This window comes from Gracilinanus agilis, chromosome 4, assembly GCF_016433145.1.
Source record: "Gracilinanus agilis isolate LMUSP501 chromosome 4, AgileGrace, whole genome shotgun sequence".
NCBI classification, from domain to species: Eukaryota; Metazoa; Chordata; class Mammalia; order Didelphimorphia; family Didelphidae; genus Gracilinanus; species Gracilinanus agilis.
Window position 1 is genome coordinate 246,224,218 of NC_058133.1, and position 20,209 is coordinate 246,244,426.

At 37.3% G+C, this 20,209-nt stretch overlaps 1 protein-coding gene across 1 annotated transcript; it reads left to right on the top strand.

Moving 5' to 3' along the window:
• Positions 1 to 217: 217 nt before the first annotated feature.
• On the top strand, positions 218 to 19,980 carry ZNF496 (zinc finger protein 496). The gene is made up of 7 exons (XM_044672025.1): positions 218 to 811; positions 1,680 to 1,935; positions 5,919 to 5,957; positions 7,074 to 7,159; positions 8,860 to 8,992; positions 9,565 to 9,714; positions 16,193 to 19,980. Exons 1-7 carry the CDS (start codon positions 422 to 424, stop codon positions 17,002 to 17,004), a joined length of 1,866 nt encoding a protein of 621 aa, XP_044527960.1. The 5' UTR covers positions 218 to 421; the 3' UTR covers positions 17,005 to 19,980.
• The last annotated feature ends 229 nt before the right edge of the window (positions 19,981 to 20,209 follow it).

The window sequence follows — 20,209 nt, forward strand, 5'->3', positions numbered from 1 at the left end:
TTTATTATTGGAAGTACACGAAGGATATCATTACAACATTATTCTGCCTGCGACATAGTTCTGTGACATGGACTTCAGGGCAGTATTACATCAAGACTTGAGTATATTTTTCCTTCTGGATTCCTTTCCTACCTACTTCTAGCGTGGTGCTCAGTAAACAGAACAACTTTTTTTTTAAATGTTATTGACTGACAAATGCCTTCAGAAATAGGTGAAGAGGCCATCCTCTGTCCCACATCTGAGCATCAGTTACTTACATTCATCTTTCACGTTGTATCACATTTCCTGTCACTCCTGTGAACCAGTTTTGCCATCCTATCCCTCTGAAATATACACAAAGGACATAAACATTGAAGCCAGTGATTTTTGCCTGGAAGTAAGGTTACTATCTACCACTGCTCATCCATCCTCAAAGACTATCATGCCTACAGCCCTTTGCCCCAGAGTCTTGGCCCCAAAGGAGCGAGAGGAGCCCATTAAAATGAGGAACCCCCGAGGGCAGGACCCTACCCCACAGGCAGAACCCCCTGGCCCTGAATCTTTCCGAAGGCTTTTTCGACGTTTTCGCTACCAGGAAGCTGCTGGTCCTAGAGAGGCTCTAAGACGCCTTCGGGAACTCTGTTGGGGTTGGCTAAGGCCAGAGCAACATACCAAGGAGCAAATTCTAGAGCTCCTAGTGCTGGAGCAGTTCCTGACCATCCTACCTGGAAAGATCCAGAATTGGGTGCGAGCCCAGGAGCCAGAGAGCAGTGAGCAGGCAGTGGTTGTGGTGGAGGATTTGGAGACAGAGCCTGGGAGACCATGGCAGTGGGTGAGGAGAGGGGCTGGGGGGAAAAGTGCTCTGCAGGTAGTATAAGTCTGTTAAAAGGAAAACCCAGGAAAAGGATGAAGGGTTGGGGTGGGGGGCAACAAAGAAAAATTGAAAGAATAGGACAGGACATGATTAAAAAAAAAAAAAGATTATGGGCATTTGGAAAAAGTGTGTCCACTCTTGTCATACCAATGTTGACTGACTTTGTGTGAAATAGAGCTAGAGGTTATAGAATGGGGAGGAGGCCTTGGGGCTCCTGAAGACAATCTTGTCATAGCCTCAGAAACACAGCTTTAGTATGTATGTGAAAGAGGAGGCATTAAAGAAATCTCAGGTCATTGCTCTGACCTCTCCTTTGACTGCTCATAAGTACCATTGTAGGTACTTAATTGTTCTGTGACCTTTAGGATACATGGGTTTAGTGAAAAGAGAGAAGGGAACAAGCAAATTTGGGTGAGTGAGTGAAGGAATGTGTGTTCATTGACCAAATAAGTAGTGATGGTGAACAAGCCATCTGTTCTCTGAGCAATCTATGAAGACTCCCTGGAACAAATGAGATAATGATCATAAAGCACTCAGCACAGTGCCTGACACATAGTAAGTGCTATGTAATTGTTAGCTATTATTGTTGTTGTTGTTGTTGTTGTTGTTGTTGTTGTTATTACCTAAAGGAGATAAAATTGCTTAAACTATTTCACCTGTGGGAGGGAGATGAGCCCCTGATGAGGACATAGGTTAACTATGGAGTGATTGGGAGAATACTTAGAGATGCAAAGAGAGTAAAAAGGGCTGGTGAATTAAAAAGTCCTTTGCATAACTACACCTATCCCTAGAGATTGTTCCTGAGATTTCCTCTTTGGGATTTTAGCTCCAGCACTCTGAGGATCCTGTTGTGATTGATGATGGGGATGGTTCTCCTGGCCTGGTTCGGGGGTCAGAACAGGAAAGATTCTTGTCAGACACAGCATCCCCAGTGGCAGCATCAGAGTCTTCAAACAGCCTGGCGAAGAGGAGGGTCTGCCATCCTATATCCCAGGAAGAAGGGCTGGGGCATCCAAACCCAAGATCAGCAGAGCAACTCAATGGAGGCCCTGAGGAAGGGCCTCCATTCACAAAAGAATCAGGTAAGGAGATGGTAGTGTGATTCAATGGAAGGGCCCAGGCCTGGGAGACACAGGAATGTGTGGGTGCAAGTTCAAGTTCTTTTGCTAATTTTGAACAAATTGTTTTACCTTTTGGGGCCTCAGTTTCTTCTTCTTTAAAGTGGAGAGATTGAATGAGATGATCTGTGAGGTCTTTGCTATTTTGTGATTCCTTGACTTGGAGCCTTTTTGGGAATGTCATAGTTTGTGCCTATAACTAGCATCCTGCTTCCTATGTTGTTCATAATACTGTAAAACATACCTATTTTCCTATTCTCTTGAACTTTTAGGTTTATCCATATCACCATTAATTTGGCTCTACATTTGTTAACTCTACTCTTCCTAAACATGGAATATTCAATGACCTGGAAAGATGCTCTGATATGTATGGAAAGATTAGAATAAAATACCAAGAAATTAAAAAAAATTCTTTTTGAAAATAGAATATTTGGGGGGCAACTGGATAGCTCAGTGGATTGAGAGTCAGTCCAGAGATGGGAAGTCCTAGGTTCAAATCTGACCTCAGACATTTCCTAGTTGTGTGATCCCTTGGCAGGTCATTTAATCCCTATTACCTAGTCCGTAGCACTCTTCTGCCTTGGAACCAATATATAATATTGATTCTAAGGTGGAAGGTAAGGGTTTAAAAAGAAAAGAGAATCTTTTTATAATTCAAACAATGCCACTTTCGTTTATCTGGTTTCTTCTTCCTCTTCCTCTTCCTCCTACTTTTTTTCTCCTACTTTAGAAGACAACTAGAGTTATAGTATAAAATACACTGATCTAGCTGTGTAACCTTGAATAAATTAATTTCATTCATTGAACCTCTTTCCTTACCTGTAAAATGGGTTTAATAATGCTGCATTGTTCTCAGAATCAAATGAGATAATGAATCTTAGAACATTGTCAGTTTTAAGGCACTACATTGCTATAAGTGGCAGGAATAGATTTAATGCTTTTGTATCAGGGGAAATTGATTAGGATACAAAAATAGAAGACAATGGAAATTCAGGTTTCTGACATTGCAGAGCAGGCCTATCTGATTAGAATTTCTTATGAACATTAACCCCAAAATATATTCTGGTAGCTAGGAAGTATCCCAAGTGATTTGATACATACTTATGTGCTTGAATGGTACATGATCTTATTGATGTAAGAACTTCATCCATGATGATGGATTACTGGGCAACATTTTTGCTATCTACTCCTGTATTACTCTTGTCCATTACTTCTCAGAAATCCTCCAAAAGGGAGTCCATTCTGAGAGTCTGCTTCAAGACGTTTTAATGTTTCATGGATACTAGCAGAATACATTAGCTCTGTTTGAGCAGTCCTTGCCTCATGACTTAGCCACTTCTGAGCTGACATCTCACTGATTATATCTTTTATGCTACTTCTGCATAATTCTTAGTTGATACTGTTATGTAGCCTTTACTGTGGCATTCTCTATTCCCTAGCAATGGGTGACTGGCTTTTTAATCATTTAGAGACTGGTAACCCATGACTGTCTAGAAGAATATTATTAAAGTCATGGGCCATTGTTTTTGGTAGGAGCTCATGGTCATTAAAAGCAGTTTACAGTTTCCTAAAAGCAGTCCAGCTCATTCTTCTGTTCCATTCTAGACTCAGGCCACTATGGAAAAAAAGTGTCCAAACACTTCTCTCTTGCTGTGTTATGCTAAACTGATCACTTGTCTATACAAAAACCCAGAAGAGTCCCTGTTCTCTCATATATTAAAATCTATGATAATACCTCAATGAAAGGTTAGAGAGAAATAATCCAATATATTACACTATCATTCAGTTAGATGAGTTAAAATATTTTTAACATGTGAAAGAAATACAATTTGTGATGCAATTTTCACCATGAGATCTTCTTTAATGCAACTAGAAGTTATCTCCTTTTCCTTAAATGTTTCATGCCTTTCTGTTTGACCTTTCCCATGTATGCACTTATCTCATTCATATGTTGTTTTTTATTTCCCTATTATATGTTTTTTGAAGGGAAGAACTGGGTCTTATTTCAATTTTGGCTATATTACTTTGTTACTCATAAATTTAGACTCCTTTTTACCTCTAGAATAAAATATAAACTCCTCAACCTAGTATTTAACACCTTCTATCTCTATAATATGAAAGAAACTCATTTTTTGCACCTTTTCCCACCTTATTCCCCTTTATGAATTCTGTTTTAGGAGATTAGCCTTACTGGCTTTCCCCAAACTCAACATTTCACCTCTTGCCTTCCATTTGCATAAATTTTTACTCATGTTTGGAATAATAATAATAATAATAATAGCTCTCCAAATATGTTTATTCATTTGATCCTCCAAACAACACTGTGTACAAAATGGTATTAATACTGAATTTTACAGCTGAGAAAATGGAGTCACAAAGACTATAATGTAACTTGCTTGTCTAGGGTCACAGAGCAGGAAGTGTTTGAGGAAAGATTTGAGTCAAGTCTATCTGACTCCAGACCCTGCACTCTTATCTACTATACCATCTGGCTGCTTTTCTCATGGAAATTCATTATTCTCTTCCTGTTATCTCCTTGAATTCTTATTTTTCCTGAAGGCTCAGCTCTATTATCACTACCTCCTGGAAGTGTTTTGGGATCCTCCCAGTTGTCTGCCCATGCTTTTTTATTGCCTTTGAATTACCATTTTATGGATATGATATATATATAATTTTACCACTGCTAAATAGAATATAAGGCCCTTGAGGGTAGGCACTCATTAAATGTTTGCTGAATTTCTTTGATAGCCATACAGTTTATGGCTCTGGTATTTTGACTTCAGAGTTTAGAGCTCATTTTCTGATACCTCAGATCTTTTTTTTCTGTAGAGTTCCCTTTTAAATGCGGTAGGTGAGGGGTGGGAGTAGTTAAGAAACAAGATAATTCCTTAAGTCTATGGATAATTCCTTAATTATCATGTATTTAGGAAATAACATCCTAGGTCTTGTAGTTCAACCCTCCTATTTTAGAGACTAAAAAGTTGAACCTCAGTTTAAGTGAATTACTCTGGGTCACACAATTGGTAAATATTATAAGTGGGATTTAAATTCAAGTCCTTTGGCACTAGAGCCTATGGGAGCCAAGTGCTTTTCTCATTGTACCAATAGTACCTGTTTTTAGCAGGAATTAATTATAGCTGAAAGCAGAATGAAAAAAAATCAATTGAAACACAAGGATTCTTTTCTCTCTTTTGGTTCCCATATCCAATCAAATGCCACATCCCTTCAATTACACTGATGAAAGAAACCATCTGTCCCTCTTTCTACTGCCACTGTTATCACTTTAGCTTAAGCCCTCATCATTTGTCAACTGTATATTATAATAACCTATTATCTATGCCTCCACTTTTGCCTTCTTCATTCTTTCCTTCACACTACTTTTAAAGAAACCTTAATCTGATCACAACATTCCCCTGCCTAAAAGTCTTTGACTTCCCTTTCCCTACCAACTACAGTTCAAGCAAATTTGTCTGGCCCAACATTCAAGGCCCAAGTCTGCTTCCAACTTATTTCTCTAGCATTTCATCATACTGTTTACAGTTCAAACTGAAGAACATTAGCCTTTCACTTAGAAGACTGTTTGAATCCCTCCTCTGCTTCTCACTTGCTTCACTTGGACAAATCATTTTTTCTCTATGGACTTTAAATTTTTTTTTTATTTTTAAAATGAAGGATTTGAACTAGTTGACCTTTAAAGTCCCTTCCAATTTTGTTGTTCTGTAAGGATAACTACCTGTATTCTTGTGCTTCGCTCTCTGACTTCCAGCCATTCATGCAGGCTCTCTTTGTATATCTTTTATTTCTTTTCAAATATGTAAAGACACCTTCCCCCATTATTTATAGAGATTGGGGTGGATGGGGCTGAGTGTGGAGAACTGCATGTATCAGACGTTTCCAATGTGTTTGTAATTATCTGAACTTTTTTTCTTTTTTCTTCTTTGTTTAAGGGATGGCTCTCTGGGAGGAGGAGGGATATATTGGGAAAAGTAAGTGAAGTAAACAAATCCTTTTCCTCCTCTAAGGCCTAGCTCAAGTACTCTTTGTCAGATGAAGCTTTCCCCTAACTAGAAATAATCTTTCACTTCAGTTTCTCATGACTATTTGAATCTCTCCTTTTTAGTTAGCACATTCTGACAGTAATTTTTGTTCACCACTCATCTCCCTTTCAGGCTATAAACTTCTTAACTTCTTGAATGCTGAATGCAGGGATGGTATACTTTTTTCATCTTTGTATCCTTAGTACCTGATACAGTATCTTGCATATAATGCAGCATGAATGTTTACTGAATTCAACTGGGGGAACAATAGTAATATAGTGTATTATCTATAGCACTGAATTTTAAGAGAAATTTTTCTCACATTCCTATGAAGTAAATATTTTAAATATTATCCCTGTTTTATAAATGAAAAAAATTAAGACTTTGAGAAATTAAGTGATTCACCTGCAGTCACCTACTAAGTATTTGAAGGAGGAATTGAATTTAGTCTCCTAGCTTCTAGTTCAGCACTTATTTTCTTATGCCAAACTTCCTGGGGGCAGCTGGGTAACTCAGTGGACTGAGAGCCAGGCCTAGAGACTGGAGGTCCTAGGTTCAAATCTGGCCTCAGACACTTCCCAGCTGTGTGACCCTGGGCAAGTCACTTGACCCCCGTTGCTTACCCTTACCACTCTTCTGCCTTGGAGCCAATACACAGTATTGATTCTAAGGTGGAAGGAGAGGGTTTAAAATAAAAACAAAAACAAAAAAAACTTCCTTACTGGTAGGATCCCAAAAACAAATTTTGTAAACTTAATAAAAACTTTGTTAGGATTGAATCAGGTCCCATTTAGTCATACTGCATTTGCTAACTCCTGGTTTAGATAATTACCTTAAAATTAACATATGAGATCCCTTTCAACTATAGAATTCTGGGATTAGTTTCCTGAAATTGTTACTGTTAGACGGTCCTCTCTTATCTTTGTTTACTGACCTACAACAACTAAAATGAATAGTGGAAAAGAGGGAGAAAATAATTTTAGCACAAGAAGCAGGAGTACCTACTTTTCTGGTGACAGAGGCTACATTTTGGAGTATTTTGATTTATTTTTTTTCCTGTTTCAGTATCCCCTGTTTCTCAGGTTCCTTTATTTCCTGAGGAAGGGAGCTCTGAAGACCAGGAAAAAGTGACCTCACTCCATCTGTCTCAGGTGAGTTATTTTTGCTTTCTTTCTTTTTAGGGAAATGCATCTAACTGGGAAGCAGGTCTGTGTTCTAGTCCTGGTTTTACAGTCAATTAGCTATGTGACTTTAGACAAGTAATTTCATTGGGCTTCATCCTTAACTATAAAAAAACAGGCAATTGGATTTTTAAGGATCATTATAGCTTTCTCACATATGTTGAAAGAATCCTCAAAGGTTATGAAGTTTAACCAATATCTGAACAAGAATTCTCCCCATTATATCTAAGAGCCTCTTAGAAGCCTCTATTAGAAGACCTCCAGAAATGGAGAAATCATTACTTTAACACATTCCACTTTAGGGCAGCTCTCTTTGTTAATTTTCCTCTTTTATTAAACTGAACTTTTCCTTTTTTATAACTTCTCATTATTTCTTTTGTTTTTCTTTTAGATAAAGCAGAACAAAATATACTTTTACCCATGATAAGCCTTATAAATCTTTCAGGTCACACCTTAATGACCTTCTTTTAGATATGTTCCTGTTTCTATATTACCTTCTTAAAATATGTTACTCTGAATTGAACATACCATACCAAATGTAATTTGATAAGAACTGAGTCTATTAAGATTGTAATTGATTCATTCTGGACATTCTACATTTATTAACATAACCTAGTCCTACATTACTTTCTACTTAAAATCCCATTCTTCTCCTTACACTAAATTCATGACATAGAAATTCCTTTCTGATGTCTCTGATTTATCTAAGTGAAAGATCCTTTTATCCCTTACAATCTAACCTGCCCTGCCCCCATTCTGGACAAATAAGAGAATCACAATATCAAAACCCTGATACTTCCAACTATTTATTCTTAGCTTTTGGGACATTTCTAGGAGATAACCATGGTTTTGTGAAAAGAGGTGAAAGTCAAACTATATTTTTATGTGATAGCTGAAAGTAGTCTAGGCTAAATTAATTAACTTCCCCTTGTTTCCATTCCCCCACTGATAAAATGAAACTTGCTTTGTAAGTATATTTTGATATCAATTATAGTAGAATATAGATAATATATCTAGTTTGCACAGTCAATAGAGTACTGGGTTTGGAATTAGGAAGTCCTTAGATAGATACTTAGTAACTTAAGAGTAGAACCCTGGGCTTGCCTCGGTTTCCTCACCTGTAAAATGGAGATAATAATAGCACCTACCTCAGAGGGTTGTTGTGAAGATAATTGTAAACTGATTAAAGTTTTAAATAGCTCTTACCATGTGCCTTGCATATAGGCACTAATGGTATATATGTAAATGCTTATTTCCTTCCCCCTACTTCATATGTAGAAAATGTGATAAAAAATTTTGACTGTGTGTTCTGTACATGCTAATTCTCAATAAATTCTCTTGACCAAATTTTAGGCCAACTTTGCTTTAGTTTCTGATCCCATAGAAATTCTTAGTCTTCAGTTTACGAGAGAGTACCAGGAAGGGTGGCACTACAGACAGTAGATAGCATCCTTCATTCACTGCCCCCTCTCTGGCTTCTTCTATTAAACATTTGTTAAGAAGAGAGAAAACTAGGATTGGTTTGTGTTCAAAGACTGACCCAGTGTCAAAGGTAAAATTATGGATGACATTTGGATACCTTTGCTTTTATCACTAACTCTCCTTGGGTCTGATATCTATCAAGATCTTTGGACTTCTGGGTCCTGAGTAGTTGTTTCATCTTGTTTCAGAACCATGTGACTCAGCTCAAGGATGTGATCCTGTGTTTCTCTGAGGAAGAGTGGTCTCTTCTGGACCCTGCTCAGACTGGCTTCTATGGAGAATTCATCATAGAGGAGGACTATGGAGTCTCTCTCCCCATGAGTAAGGGTTCAACTCCCTCCTGGCCGGGGATTAACAATCTAAGGGGCTTTGGGAGTGATTGGCTACTCCTCTCTAGCTTCCCTTTTCCTCTCCATGTTGTCTAGGTGATTTGTATTTGGTTGGTTGTCAAGTTGCTAACTACCTCAATACCTTCCCAAACTGTAGTCAGATTTGCATTCAGAGACATAACTACTAGTTTTTGCTCTTATGGTCAAAAAGAATATAACCTGGTTTCCCTTGTGACCAGTAGTTTTACCTAGTTGATTTCTCTGCGGTCAGTTACCTTTCCCAATCCCTTTTTTGAAAGTCAATTAATGGGTTTGAGGGAAATGTCCTAAATTCTTCCCTCCTCTGTTATACAAAGATATACCCATCTTCCCTGCCTTGCCTTCAGGAATGGTGTCTACTTGTGCCCCTGTCATGTTTTTCCTTCTTCTTTCCCTCTCTGTTCCCATCAGGGACCTAAGTAAATTACCCCATTCATCTCAGTCTGGGTATAACATTGTTTAAGTTGCTGCCTCTAAGTAGGTTGCTGAACAAATAGATATCCCCTCCCTTCTTCTCCTTAATAGACTATCCAGGTCCCCAGCCAATCCCAGAGAGAATAAATGAATTGCCCAAGGTCATGCAGCTACCAGATTCCCGGGTAGAAGAGGATGAGCCAAGTGTCCCGGAATTCCAGGGCCCCCAGGATAAGGAGATTCCCCAAACTACTTGCACAGGTGAGAATGAGGTAGTATCTAGAGTGCAGTGCCTTTTGATAAAAGTGAGATCAACTCAGGAGTACTCTGATTAGGATATTCCCTTTCATCTCTATCCCATCCTTTCTCCAAAGGTTCTCTAATTTGGGAATGTTAATTACCTGATTTGGTGTTGGTATGACAAGACACTTTAGGTTTCTTTTTCATCTTCCTTGACTTTTAGCAGGGATTTATAATACAGGAAGAATACGGGGTCTCAGATATATTGATTAAAACTTAAACTTTTGACCCCACCCCCACTCCCAAGGTTTAGAAAATTAGAAATTTTCTATAGAAACTCTTATTTTGTTTCCCCATAGCATTTTGGTATAATTTTTTGTCTACCATAGCATTTTGGTATAATTTTTGGTCTACCCATATTTGAGACCTTCTCCCCAAACCCACTAATAAATATGGATGTGTCAATTGCCACCCATACTCCTTCATCTAATTGCTTTATGAATGTATGAGATGATTGACTAAGTTTAGGTGTACACTCTGTTGTCATTCAGTGGAACAAAGCATAACTCCTCTTTGTGAGGTCTAACCTTGTCAGTATTCTATACTGACAAAAAAGTGTTGACCTATAACTACTATACATATTCAACTTTCTTTTTGGTTTTGAAATACTATATCTAAGTAACATTTAAGATATGATGGACATGAAGATACCTACCTTTTTCTTTTCTCTTAGCATACTATTCTGGTTTTACTCAAGCAACAGTTATAAAACCTACTATGTACCAGGCATTTTGCAAGTTACTGGGGATACAAATATATAAGTGAAATAGTACTTGCTGTGAAGTGTATCTTATAGGATTATAGCCTATACTGGAAAATGATAATAAGGGAAGGTCCAGAGACATGGGAATTGGGAGTAGTGTCATAGGGCAATAGATTGCTTTGTACTTAGCAATCATAATGCTTCATATTGATTTAATTGTCTTTCCCCAAACACAGCATGATTTAGGGGTCAGCTAAATTTAGACAAAGATTGACCCAGTCACCCTCTTAATATCAGCTACTTGATCTGTTGAAGAGTCATTTTAATTTAAAAGAAAAATTTATTTGCTTATTAAGAAATCCAATGACTCATTGGAGGAAGTCTCCCAAATTACCTATATAAGTAAAGAATATGGTAGAGGAATTATTGGAAAATGGAATCCAAGGTCTTTCTGAGCTACTTTGAGTTGGGATTTTCAGATGTCATGATCTTGCCCTGGTAAAAAATGTCTCTTCTAGCTTCCTCCTATCTTTTTCTGAATCATTCAGTTAAGTGCAAGTCAGTAAACATTAAGCTGTGGTAGGAGTACTGGATCATGGAGCTTGCAACATAGAAGCTTATGTCATTTATGAAAGTCACGTTTTTATAACATTTCAGAATTTACACATAGTTGTACATTTATTAACTCATTTGATCCTCATTAAAATCCTATGAGGCAAGCACTGCATTTTATAGAGGAGGAAATAGAAACTCACAGAAATAAAAGGTTAAAAAATCTATATATGTCAGAGAGAGAATTTGAACCAGATCTTTCTGACACCAAGTTCGCCACATTATACTACCTTGTCTCTCACTATACATAACTATCTCATAAAATGAAATATTCTTATGACACATAGTGACTATTTAACACTAGGCAAATCACTGAGAAACATCTTGAGCATTTCTATAGGATCAGGTATTAGAGAATAATTGACTACTGGCATGATCTTGCCCTGGTAAAAAAAATAGGAGTACATGAGAGAAGTACCCCAAAAGTTCTATGTAAAGACCAAGAAAGAAAGATATTTCTGACTTTGGGATCAAGGAAGGATTCATGAGAAGGTGAAATTTGAATTGACTTCTTGAAGAAATTAGGGCTTCAAAAAGCAGAGAAGAAACTGATATTCATTTGAAGTATAATGAAGAATATAGAATGTATGGGGTTTGGTAAATAGTTCCATTTGGCTAGGGCATAAGGTATTTGGTAGAAAATACAGTTGAACAAGACTCAAAAGTTAGAATGGTGCCAAGTTTCTTGAATGTTAGACTAAGGAATTTTGACTTTATGCAGTAAGCAAAAGGGAACTATGGAAGATTTCGAGCAGAAGATTAACATGACCATTAACTATGCAGTTTATCAAGCAATAATGTAAAGGATGGATTAGTAATGGTAGGATGAAGAGCCTGGAAGACCATTACAATAATCTAAATTGTAGTAATGAATCCTTTTCAAAATATGTCTATGGAGATAGAAAAGAGACAATGGTTTCAAAAGATAATGTGAAAAATAGTCATGACTTGGCAATTCATTATTTTTAATAGAAATGAAGAGTCAAGAATGAAGAGAGTGAAGATAAAGACCACCATTCCCAATATGGGGGAACTAACTAATAATGGTGTCATTTATAGAATTTGAGAAGTCAGAGAAAGAAGCAGGTTTGGTGCCATTTTGGAAATGGCTGAGTTTTTAGTATTGAATGGGAAGTCCAAAAGAAATTGTGGATTTGGAGGTCAGGAGAGGGGTATGGATTAGAGATATAGGATGTCTCAAACATCAGATCCTGTAAGTTAAAGGAGAATGAGCTAAAAAAATTCTGGATTTAATATCTTTGAAAAAAGATGTTTCAACTAATAGATTAAGGTAGATGATAAAAAATTAAAGTGAATAGTGACATGATGACTCCATGCAACTTTGCCTTTTTTTCTTGTCATGCACAAACACAATTTCTCAAGAATTTTGACCATGAAATGAAGGTGAAAGATTGATATTGTCACTGAAGTGGTAGGAAGGTTAATAAAAGGCTTTTTCAGAATGATCAAATGACAAACTTTTGGGAAAAGTCCCATGAAGGAGAGATTTACAAGTACATGATGAGTGAGGATTAAAGAAGGTTGGGTAGATGGGATTAGATTTGCCAAGAGTACTAGGGCTTCCTCAGATAGGAGAGGAGGAAAAGGAAGCAATGAGTGAATATGTTGAGAAGTTCCAGGATATGAACAAAAGGATATGGGACAAGAGTCTTTTCAATGAGGGGCATCAAGTAAGGGAGGAAAAATAAATATTTAATAGTTTTAAAAAACATTGGTAACTTTGGAGGCAACAGTTTCAGTTGATCATTTGAGTCAGAAAACAGATTTCAGAGAAGTGAGGAGGTAGGAAGTGAAGGCAAGAAATAGAGATATAGCTTTTTCCAAGAGATCAATGAGAAAAGTAAAAACGTTTGAGGATGACAAGTTTTAATGGCTGAGAGAAGTTTAGACATATTTGAAGAAAATAGTAGATAGTAACAATAGTTAACATTAATGTAATATTTTGTGATTTGCAAAATGCTTTACCCAATATTTAGTTTTTGAGAAATATTGAAGATGAGTGAATCAAAGATACATTTATTTTATTTTATTTTTTCAAAGATACTTTTAGAGAGGTAAGGGTATTGAATTTAGGAAGAAGGACCACCACACACTGTTAGAAACTAAGAACAATTAAGGGAAAATGAAGGATAATGTCAAGATATTTTTAAGTACAGAGAAGAGAAGAATTCACAGTGAATTAACTTTTTCAAGGAATATATGGCAAGAACTTCAGCTAAAACTTCAGATCCATTTTCCCCTCTACAATTTGAATTCTACAATCACTCATTCATGTAGCTTGTTATCTATATTTTGTTTTTATATCTATCTTAAACTAACTTCTTTCATGAATTTTGCCTCAGCAAAAATTTGAGATGTTCTTCCTATGATATAGCTACTCTGTGGTTTCTAGTTTAAAAGATACCTATATACAGTGAGATTTTTACTAGTCATTGCTAGGAGGTTTTTACTTGCTCTATCTCTGACCTAGAGTCCATCATTCCTAAATTTTAATTCATAATTCTGTAATCTTTAGCATTACTTTCTGGATTATTACCTGGAGTATTATTTCTTTCCATATCAATCATCAGAAGCAGGTATTCTTTATGGAAAATACCTTTTTTCTTTGAGTCAGCTCTGTAATAAGTAGATAATGTGGCTGATAACAGGAAAACTGGTGGTACAAGTGTGTCACCTGGGCCTGAGAGCCAGTAACTTCAGTAGCAGGTGATTTGAGACTGTCAGAGATGTGTAGCCTGAGCTGTGATGCCCAGTCAGTCTCCCTGCTACCTATAGGCTCCTTTAAGGTGGAGAGATGGGCTCCTCCCTGCTGGAGTGAAAGCAGAACTCAAAAGGAAGTGAAGCTCACACACTTCCTGGATACAATGGATGCCTGCTCAGTACTTCCTTTAAAGCCAACTGGTTGATATTCTCCCCTCTCCTCAGCCCCTTAGCCCAAGATGATGTTATAATAATTATAGAAACTCTCAGTTGCAGGCTAAGGGTTTTATTTTAACACAGAAGGGAAAACTGCGGTAAGAGGGTTTAGGGCTCTTGAGAGGCTGTTGCTTGGGGCATCTGGCAAGTGTTGGCTATGGACCTAGAAGGTAAGGCCAGGCTGAGGGAACCAGCCCTCAGCCAGAGATAGTTTAACACTGCCCTGGTATTGTTGGACCACCAGCTAGACAGATATAGTTGATGAATTGGTCTGGGGTGTCCCTGTTGCTAGGCTGCCCTAATTTAAATCCTGCCCATGATCCACAACCCAACCTCCCTTCAACCTCCCAGGGTACTCAAGGGGAATTCAGGGAGCTGGTGTCTGGGTGAGGTCAAGGAAATCAGAACCCCCAGGTTGGTTCTGCAGGGGTTTTTATAGTCCCAGCTCAAACTGTCAGCTCCTGGGGCTAGCACCTGCCAGGCCAGAGTTCCATTCTCCTAACTGACTGGATTGCCTAAGGTAATTTTGCAAATGCAAGAGATCTTGCATAAATCCTGCATTATAGCTCATAGTATATTACTATATCCTAGGTTGAATTTTGAAGCATCTTTAGAACTCCAATAATTCCTTATAGTGGTCAGTGTTTTCTTTGGTTTACTTATCTCTGCAGCCTTGGTTCCTGACCTGGAACTTTGTATTAGTGCCTAGTTCTGCTCTCTTGCTGTGTTTTTTCAATATGGGTTATAGACTCTTCTTGTTCTCCACCTTGGTCATTTAGGTTTCTCTTCCACCTCCTGAAAGTTAAGCCATATGATATGATCTTTGAGGTTCAGAGTATAGATCTTCATGGCCTTCACTGACATCTTGGGACAGGATGTTAGGAACATTGGAGCTCTAGAGTATTCTGGTTTGAGCACTGCTGTGTTTTCACTTTTTGCTATCAGTAATGGGTTTCTGACCACCCTGATGTTTTTTCATGGAAGCCTTCCATTCTTGCTTCCCCTGAACAAAGAATATTTTCTGGTTATATTCCATCTGTGGTTGCCATGAATGTTCCCAACATGTTTGCTTGAACTTGGACACTGGCTTTTCTGATGGCCTCCATGGACTTTAAGCAGTTCTGAGTTGTTTCTTATTGGATGTCTTAATCATTATTTGACCTGGTATGATTTTTAGCTTTTTAATAGAGTAGTTGTTGGAGAACTGATCTGGCTGCCTCTTTTTAGGCAGCCATCTTGGCCATAAGTATATATATTTTTACTTATTATGTTAATAATTGATTCCTGAGATTGGCTAAGGGATCTTCTTTCAAGGAATCAAATTTTAAGATGATAATGCATTAAAGACATTATTGCCTCAATTTTATCTGCCTCTAGATGTTCCTCGCTATATGTCAATAAAATTTAGGAGGAAACAATAGAAAGGGAAGTCTCATTCAAAATTGCTACAAAATGCATACACTCCAGAAGTTGATAACCAAAAAAATAGGGAAAGGGTATATATCTTACTCTTTCAAGCATTTTCATAGTACTGTAGACCTGAGAGGAGAGAATAGTTTAGAAACCATATAGTCTATCCTATTTATTTTACAGCTGAAGAAATTGAGTCCCAAGGGTCATGCAACTAATTAGTCCTAAATAATTTTGCTAGTTAAAACTCAAACTATACTATAGGTTTTCTGATCCCTCTGTCTTTCCATCATACTATTTTGAAATCATCAAAATAAAACAAACTTTAATAAGTATCATTGTGGTAAACGTATTTGCATAGCACTTAAAAATCTGCAAAATATTTTATATACATGATCTCAGTTGAACTCCATGAAAACCTTGTGAATTGGATACCATAGGTATTGTTATTATTTCCATTTTGCAGTTGAAAAAATAGATCCAAAGTGGATAAGTGGTTGGTTACACAACTAGTGAGTGTCAGAGATGGGATTGCTATTGGAATTAACTGATAGCCCTAAAGCATACATAGGAGAGAAGGAGAAATAGAAAGGGAAAAAAAGAGATAGTGATTTGGTGAGAGTAGAAGAGAGGATCATGGGTTAAAAAGTTGACCCAGTGCTGGTGAATAGCAGAATGTTAACCCAATTGTGTAAGTTAATATGATTATGTCAATATGCTGCTCTGGGTGTTATAATTTATCTCATCATGGAGTGCATTTTCCTTTTCCTTTTTCAGGAGATAGCAACATGAACAAGAAGGAGATGCCTCAGCAGAAAAGTCTAGGAGAGGAAGTTTCCATTGAGATTGTGTTATCCAGTTCTGGAGATGAGGATCCCAAACAGAGCCAGTCCTGCAGAGAAGATCTTCCAGGATCTAAGAGGAAGAGACGCAACTCTTCTCTACCTCACAAGAATAATATGATTGACTTTAGAGATGTTGTCCATACTCAGGTTGAGACTACATCAAGGAAACCTTATACATGTCCTGAGTGTGGGAAAAACTTCCGCTGGAGAGCAAACTTCATCAGGCATCTCAAGAGTCGCAAGGAAGAAAAGAAAGTTCACGAGTGCCCCATCTGCCGAGAAACATTCACTGAGAGTGAGGACCTCAAAGAACATCGGGAGACCCATGAAACTAAGAAGCCCTACATATGTGGTGAGTGTGGGAAAAGCTTTCGCCTCAGTTCCCATCTTGTCTCCCATAGCAGAATGCACACCCAGGAAAAGGGACCTGAGCTAAGCAAGAAAGAACAACAAGGAGCATCATCATCATCATCATCATCATCATCATCTTCTAGCCCATCAGAAGAAATTACAAATCCTAGCACCTTATGTGGAGAAGAGAAGAGAGAGCAAACACATAAGTGTTTTTGTGGGAAAACCTTTGAACAACATGACCTCCTGGTCCAGCATAGCAGCATTCACACAAAAGATAAGTCCTTAAAATGTCAGTACTGTGTCAAAAGTTTCTTTCATAAGCATGATCTCATTCGACATCAGCGAGTTCATATGAAAAGACGCTCGAAGCAAGCTCTGAACTCATACTAAATTCCTTTTTACCCCAATATGCTGGGAACATTTGTTAGAACAAAAGCCTTATGTGAGGCCACTATGTCACTGTGATCTCACTGTTGTAACTTTGTTAATAACTGTTACTGAATTGTGCCACCTTGTGTGCTGAGTCTCACATTAACACAAATCTATTTCATTTCTATTCATTCATACACCCACACGCAGACCATATTATTCCTTTACTCTGCAACAGTGCCCGCATAGCGATATGGTATTCAATAGGCATAAAAAACATGAGTATTACAGTCAATTAAACAGCTTCTTCTCCCTCCCCCCAACACTGACAAGTAGTTGTTCATTTTCCTCCCACATACCCTGTATTGTACTGATTTGGAGATGGAATTAATCCATTACTTTGGCATCCTATAGATAAATTCAGATAAACCTAGAAAGAACATTTCTTCTCTGCTCTTATGCGCTTCTTTCTGGCCTCTAATCCTTTAAATTTAATCTTTTTTACTATGCCTCTTTTTTTAAGTAGAAGGCTTCAGAGCATGAGCTAGTACCCAGGCTTGAGTTTCCTCTAGGAGTCATGGCTAGAGGAATATCAGGAATAAATGTAGGTTTTACTGACAGAAACAACAAGTTCAGGCCTCCTAACCAAAATGGAACAACTTTTTCTAGACTCTACCACCCCTTGAAGCTACTTTCCTCCAAAGCAAGTCAAGGAAATCCTCTTGCTAAGCCACTAAACAGTAATCAGGTCCTTGCTCTTCTTTTTCTCCCTTATTTCCTCAGTGTCATCAGTGCAAATGATAACTTTTCCTTCTCCCTGTCCCCTAGTACATACATATAAATAACATGGCCCTACAGACCTCTAAAGAAATGTTGATTCTCAAACCCATTTTGTGACTACTCTGTAGATGAAGAAAGCATTTCATGGGTGTTATGTTTTGTCTTCCCACTAGATATGTACATTTTAAATTTCATGTGGCCAAGCTAGTCTAACTTATATTTCCATTCCTGAACATATCTCTTCTAGTGCTTTGCACTTAGAAAGTATCTGATGCTAGTTTATAGTTTGCTTTAAAAAGCCAAATTTTAATATGAGTAGATCAGTTCTTATCTCCAAAAAAATAGTTTTGAGGGGACATAAATAAGGAAAGGGCAAAAAAAAAAAAAAACCTTATGGGTAAACTTATGGGTTTAAACTAATGGTCCAATTACAAATCTGGGAAGGTGATCAAATTATTACCAAGTCATAGTATTTAATGACATTGGTACAGCTTAAGCCAATAACCTAGAAACACTCAACTTTATATATGGATGTAATCAAGATTAGAGCCTAGGACTTGACCCAATAGTTACTTTGGAATCATGAGCCAAGATGTTCTTCCTCATATAAGCCTATATTTCTTTGGAGAGAAAAGTTTTATCATACTTGAATGGCCAATGAAACAGAGGATAATGCTCTCTTGATGCATGGGAATAGGACTAAGCACAAGGAAGGGTGAGTATATGGGTATATATGGATGTGTATAGCTTACAAAGCCACACCTAAAATAATTTTCACATTTTAGGAATGCTGGTAAAATAATATTGTTCTCAAGGGATACTGTAAAGTTCAGAAGGCAGGATAATATTCTCTCTATCCCAATGTAATGTTTGTTAGCTAGAAAAAATACACCTTTATTTATCTGCAGGAGAGGAGATATAAGTATTTTATGTCTAAGTGTCAGTTGATGCTTTTTTTTAACAATCCAAAGAGAGTTCTTTTTGGCAATTTTTATCAGGCTAAAGAAAGAAATTTAAAATTCATACTATTAATTTATAAATAAAACCAGTATTGCCCTCACCTAGGATAACAGCACCTGATTTACTCAAAAACATGACCTTACAGAATTGGAAAAATAAAAATATAGCATGACTTAGTTATTGAAGGAAGTATTCAAATAATTGAATCCTTTCTAAGGTACCTTCTTAAGGACAGAGAGATTGAAAATCATGTTACCTTTGTCTGGTTTTTTAGAGTGTTCCAGATTACTATTTTCCTGTGTTATCCCACTCAAACCTCTTGCTCTGGGTCAGAGAATCCCTCTAATAGGGTGACATCTTCTGAAGGGAAGATCAAAGGAACTGAGTATTTTCCCCTACTTGGAAAAGTAAAGCTTTGAGCAGGGAGGAACTTTCCATATAATTTTTCAACATTAATTGAAAGTTAAAATCTACTCATCTCCAAACTCCCATTCCCTTCCATTCTTTATTGTTCTTGGGATTTTTAAACTGAGCTCCATTTCCTCCAAGAACCTTCAAATAAAACAGGTTTTATTCTACCCCCAGGAATTAGTCTTCCTAACTCTTCCCAACTAGGAAGGAAAAAATATTGTTCCAAGGGACAGTTAAAGTGACTTTGTCAGCAGTGGCTTTGATTTATGCAGTGGGCATAAGTGAAAATCTGACTTCTAATGGGGAAAACATTGTATTGATGTGTACCACACATGTTGAAAATTTCCTGAATTGCTTTATTTGTAAAAGTACAGGGAAAGGTTTATTCCAGTCTAGTGGGAAAAGCACTGGGTTGGAATATTGTTTTCTACTTAGAAGGTCTGATATTGACTAGCTGTATGACCTTGGCTAAATCACTTGCCTGTTTTATTCTCTTGTATATGTAGGCATTTTTGTTTTATCTACTGGGACAGTATGAAGATAAAAATGAAATTATAGATATTAAAGTATTTCAGTAAGTTAAACATGATTATGTACATTTTTTAGAATACTAACAAAAACTTAGAGATTAACTGCACACACACACAATCTGCCTCACTCCTATTAAAGTCACAAATATTTTTTTCTCCTTTGCAGAGTAGAACATTTTCGGAAGTTGAGGGATGGGGAACAGGGTTGGGAGATTGAATCGTCGAATTACCCCTGACTTTTTCAGTGGATAAACGGTGACACTTCAGAACATTTGGATTTACTTTCTCAAAATCAAGCAAGTTGTGTAGATTATATTAAAAAATATCACCCTTCAGATAACAATTGAGCTTTGTGATTTTACCTCAAGTCTAAGAGGACCTGACCTTCATCATCCAGTAATTGGTTAAAAAAATCATTCTCTATGGGAGGGAGAAAGGGAAAACATTGCCTAGCAGCACAATAAGAAGTGATATGTGTCTTCCCAGTATGAATATCTTTCACCTGTCAGTATCTTAGTGTGAAAGTTTGCCTTTCCCTCTTGAGA